This window comes from Entamoeba invadens, assembly GCF_000330505.1.
Source record: "Entamoeba invadens IP1 unplaced genomic scaffold scaff_1105074726289, whole genome shotgun sequence".
In the NCBI taxonomy this organism is placed as follows: domain Eukaryota; phylum Evosea; order Mastigamoebida; family Endamoebidae; genus Entamoeba; species Entamoeba invadens.
This window is the reverse complement of record NW_004191717.1, coordinates 43,554-47,240: the sequence shown is the minus strand read 5'-3', so window position 1 is coordinate 47,240 and position 3,687 is coordinate 43,554. Positions and strand designations below refer to the sequence as shown.

At 29.6% G+C, this 3,687-nt stretch overlaps 1 protein-coding gene across 1 annotated transcript; it reads left to right on the top strand.

Annotated features, from left to right (window-relative positions):
• Positions 1-258: 258 nt before the first annotated feature.
• On the top strand, positions 259-1,572 carry EIN_338020 (hypothetical protein; the record flags this gene model as incomplete). Its single annotated transcript, XM_004183471.1, has 1 exon — positions 259-1,572. One exon carries the CDS (start codon positions 259-261, stop codon positions 1,570-1,572), a length of 1,314 nt encoding a protein of 437 aa, XP_004183519.1.
• Positions 1,573-3,687: the final 2,115 nt, after the last annotated feature.

Sequence of the window (3,687 nt, the reverse complement as noted above, 5' to 3'; positions counted from 1 at the left end):
TGTTTTTGATAATTACCAAAATTGGTTTGATATTTAATTTAATAGTTTATTATCAATAAAAAGTACTCTAATAGAATTGTTTGATGTTTTTATATGTATAATGTTTATGAAACATTTTTTACAATTAGAATAAGTTAAAAAAAAGAATAACATAAACTTATTTTTGTTTTTAAATTATTTTTAATAAAAATAACAATTTTTTTTTGAAGTCAAACAACAAACAAACGTATTACATTTCAAAAACTGTATAATCACAACATGATACTTTTATTCATTTTACATTGTCTTGTCTGTTTTTCCTTTGGCTCGGAATGTTATAAAATTGATGAAAATAACAAGTGTGTCTTAGATGGAGATGATCCATGTAAAGGAAAAGTTGTCATCAAATCTGATGCACCACCAGCAATTTGTATGTTTGGATTTCAGAACAATGATCAAATCACAAGTATTGAATATGAAGGGAAGAATGGTTTAGAAATAAGAACATTCGGGTTTGAGAGTGCAACAAAATTGGTATCAGTAACATCTTATGGTGGAATTGTTTCATTGGAATCAAACGCTTTTAAAAATTGTCATTCGCTTGTAATTATAGATGTACATAAAGTTCAAAATATACCAGAAAGTTGTTTTGAAGGATGCACATCACTTGAGTTTGTAGGTGATTTGTCAGATATTACGTTTTTTGGCGATGGTGCATTTTTGAACAGCAATTTAAGAGTTTTGACATTTGGGAATAATGTTCAGTTAATCGGGTATGAAGCCTTCAAAAACACAAAAATAGAAACTGTGATTCTTCCCAGAGACAAACCAAAACAAGGATTCCATACAAGTGTTTTTGAAGATTGCAAAAATTTGAAGTCTGTTGATTTTGGAGGAATTACTGAAATTCCGGATTATACGTTTAGTAATTGTGTAAGTCTTGAGATTTTGATTGGTTCGGAAAAAGTGACATATTATGGGGAAATGTCATTTGAACGAACTAAACTATCTTCGATTAAATTTGGCAATGGTGTTACTCATATTGGAAGCAAAGCTTTTTCTGAAACACAATTAACTTCAGTTAAAGTACCTGAAACGGAATTAATGTATTCAGTTTTTGAAAAATGTTTGAAATTAAATACTGTGGATTTTGGAGGTAATATCGAAATGCCAGAAGGAACCTTTGCTGGATGTTCAAGTCTCTCACTTGTTGTTGGCACGGAAAATTTAAAATATGTTGGAAAGAGTGCTTTTGAGGATTGTGATAAACTGGAATCTTTAAATTTATATGGCAATATTGAACAACTTTTGGATTCTCTTCAATCACAAAAAAATTTATTTTACCATGGAAAAAGACAACCAAAAGTACTTCCTGTTACTCAATTTAAAAAGGATTTGAAAATTTTCGTAACAGACAATTATTTGTCTTCCAAATTTGGTAACAATGATGTGCTTAAACTTCATTGTTCTTCTAGTCAATTCGTTGATGTGGAAATGACTCCTCCTGAATGTGAAAACTGTGAAATCGGGAAAAAGACTTTGGATGGTGATAATTATTATTGCGATTTGAATACCAAAAAACTTAGTAATTAGTTTAAACCAATGTTTTTATTTTTAATATTTATATAAATTAATTATTAAATATTGTAAATAATTTTTGTATAATAACCATTAACTATTATGATAGTATTTGCAATAAAAACAATTCAATTATATTTTTTACATAAAGTGACTCCCCAAGGTGTGCAAGTTAAGGTATAGTTCATTATTAATACAATGGCCTACAAAATTAAAAACGATATTTTGGTAGACTGTTTGCTTTGAGAGGTTGTCGTCTAAGTAAATTCCAATGACATTAAAATATGGCTGACTGTATCTTGTGGAGTTGTGGAGAAAATCGCGTTTGATAACATTACCTGAATACACCTAATGTTCTTCAGAATATAATGCACCACAATCTGAAGCTCAGGTATGTATGTTTCTGGCTTCATTGTATGCAATCTCTAATTAAACACCATTGTGTGCATATCCCAAGTGGGGATTGTATTTTACACAATTGTGCTTCATGTAATTACCAACAATGCCAATAGAAAAAGCTGAAACAAAAGTAAAAAAAACTTGTGATGTTGTGTTCGCATAGTTATGTGTCAGATAGCATTCTCCCCTATATAATGAATTGAAGTTTCCTTATTGTTATTTGAAAATTAATTTCAATTGATTCATAATATTACAATCCATCAATTATCATTTTTAGAAATTATACTCACATTTTTTTTCATTATAATTTTCATATTAATTGTTATAATATATTTTTAAATATAACTATAAGAAACAAAAACAGCAAACCACATCTCATCAAAACCCCCTCATCCCCAATATCAAAATTATGTTTTTGTTATTGTTGAATGGTTTCTATATAAATAAATACTTTTCAACCCGAATGTCTGAATGCGCAATTTCTGATTACATTGTTTGTAGATGAATAATTGTTTATCATGTCTTTTCGTGTATATTCAAATATAATATTCTCAATAGTCAAACCATTGAACGTGTCGACATTAATTAAAAATAAAGTGCTTTTGAATATCCACAATTTATCAACTATAACAGGCAAATAGGTATACAGTTTTTTCTTTTTATAATCGATAAAATACTCACCTTCTTCATTCAACTCTTCAATCAATTTTGATTGTTTTATTGTTTTTATCGAATTATCCTTTTACGACTTGGTCTTGTGAAAAGATGAGCTAATACCTACTCATCCACACATAGTCATATTTTGCATATTCATCTAATTTTTCAATTGCATGATAAAATGTTCTCCCAGTCTTGTCTGGTGTGTATGCAGTCCACATATTTTCTCTGTATGTATAGTTTGGCTGCTGAAGCACAGGATTCCACATGGCACCAGACTCTTCAATAGCGTTGACTTTTCCAATTTTTAAATTACGTCTGATTATAAAATATGCCCTGTCATCCCGTGTCGGTGCGGTACAATCGAATCGAATTGATAGTGACTGGTATTTGGAATCGTTCTTATAGAGTTAATAATATTATTTATTTACACTCTTCTCACTTTTAAAAGTCGACTCATTGCCACATAGAATTTCTGTTCTTTGGATGTAAAATCCAGTCACATTTGGTGTGAGCAGTTGTATCAATTGGTGGTAATATGTATATTTTTTCTGTTTGGTGTGTTGTATCAGTGTATTCGTAATTTGGGTATTATGTGACACGAAAACGCTTGTCGTCAACATAGATCTCAGAATTTGAATCTGCGCCAAAAATACCCAAGTCAATTTAGTTATACAATTTATTTAAATCACACACTTGGATGAACTTCCTTTTTGAACTTTGGATTTTTTCATATTATGCTTTGTTGGTTATCGAGTTCAATGGGAGAAGTGAATATATTTGAATTTTGACGCCACTTGTGATAATTGGTGGTTGTTCATTTGGGTATTTTGTCATAGTAACGGGTGTGGTATTGTACTTTACTTAATGGTATTTTAAACAACCATTTTGTAAACTAAATTATGTCATTGATAAAAGAATAATATCCAGATTTAATAACAACAGTCACTGGTACTATTAAGTCACTTGATGTTATATTTGAATCCCTTTGAATTGATTCGAAAGGGATGAATTTTAGTGTCTTCTGTATTTAAATCACTGCCCATTGTGTTATCAACAAAAATATTTCTTGAT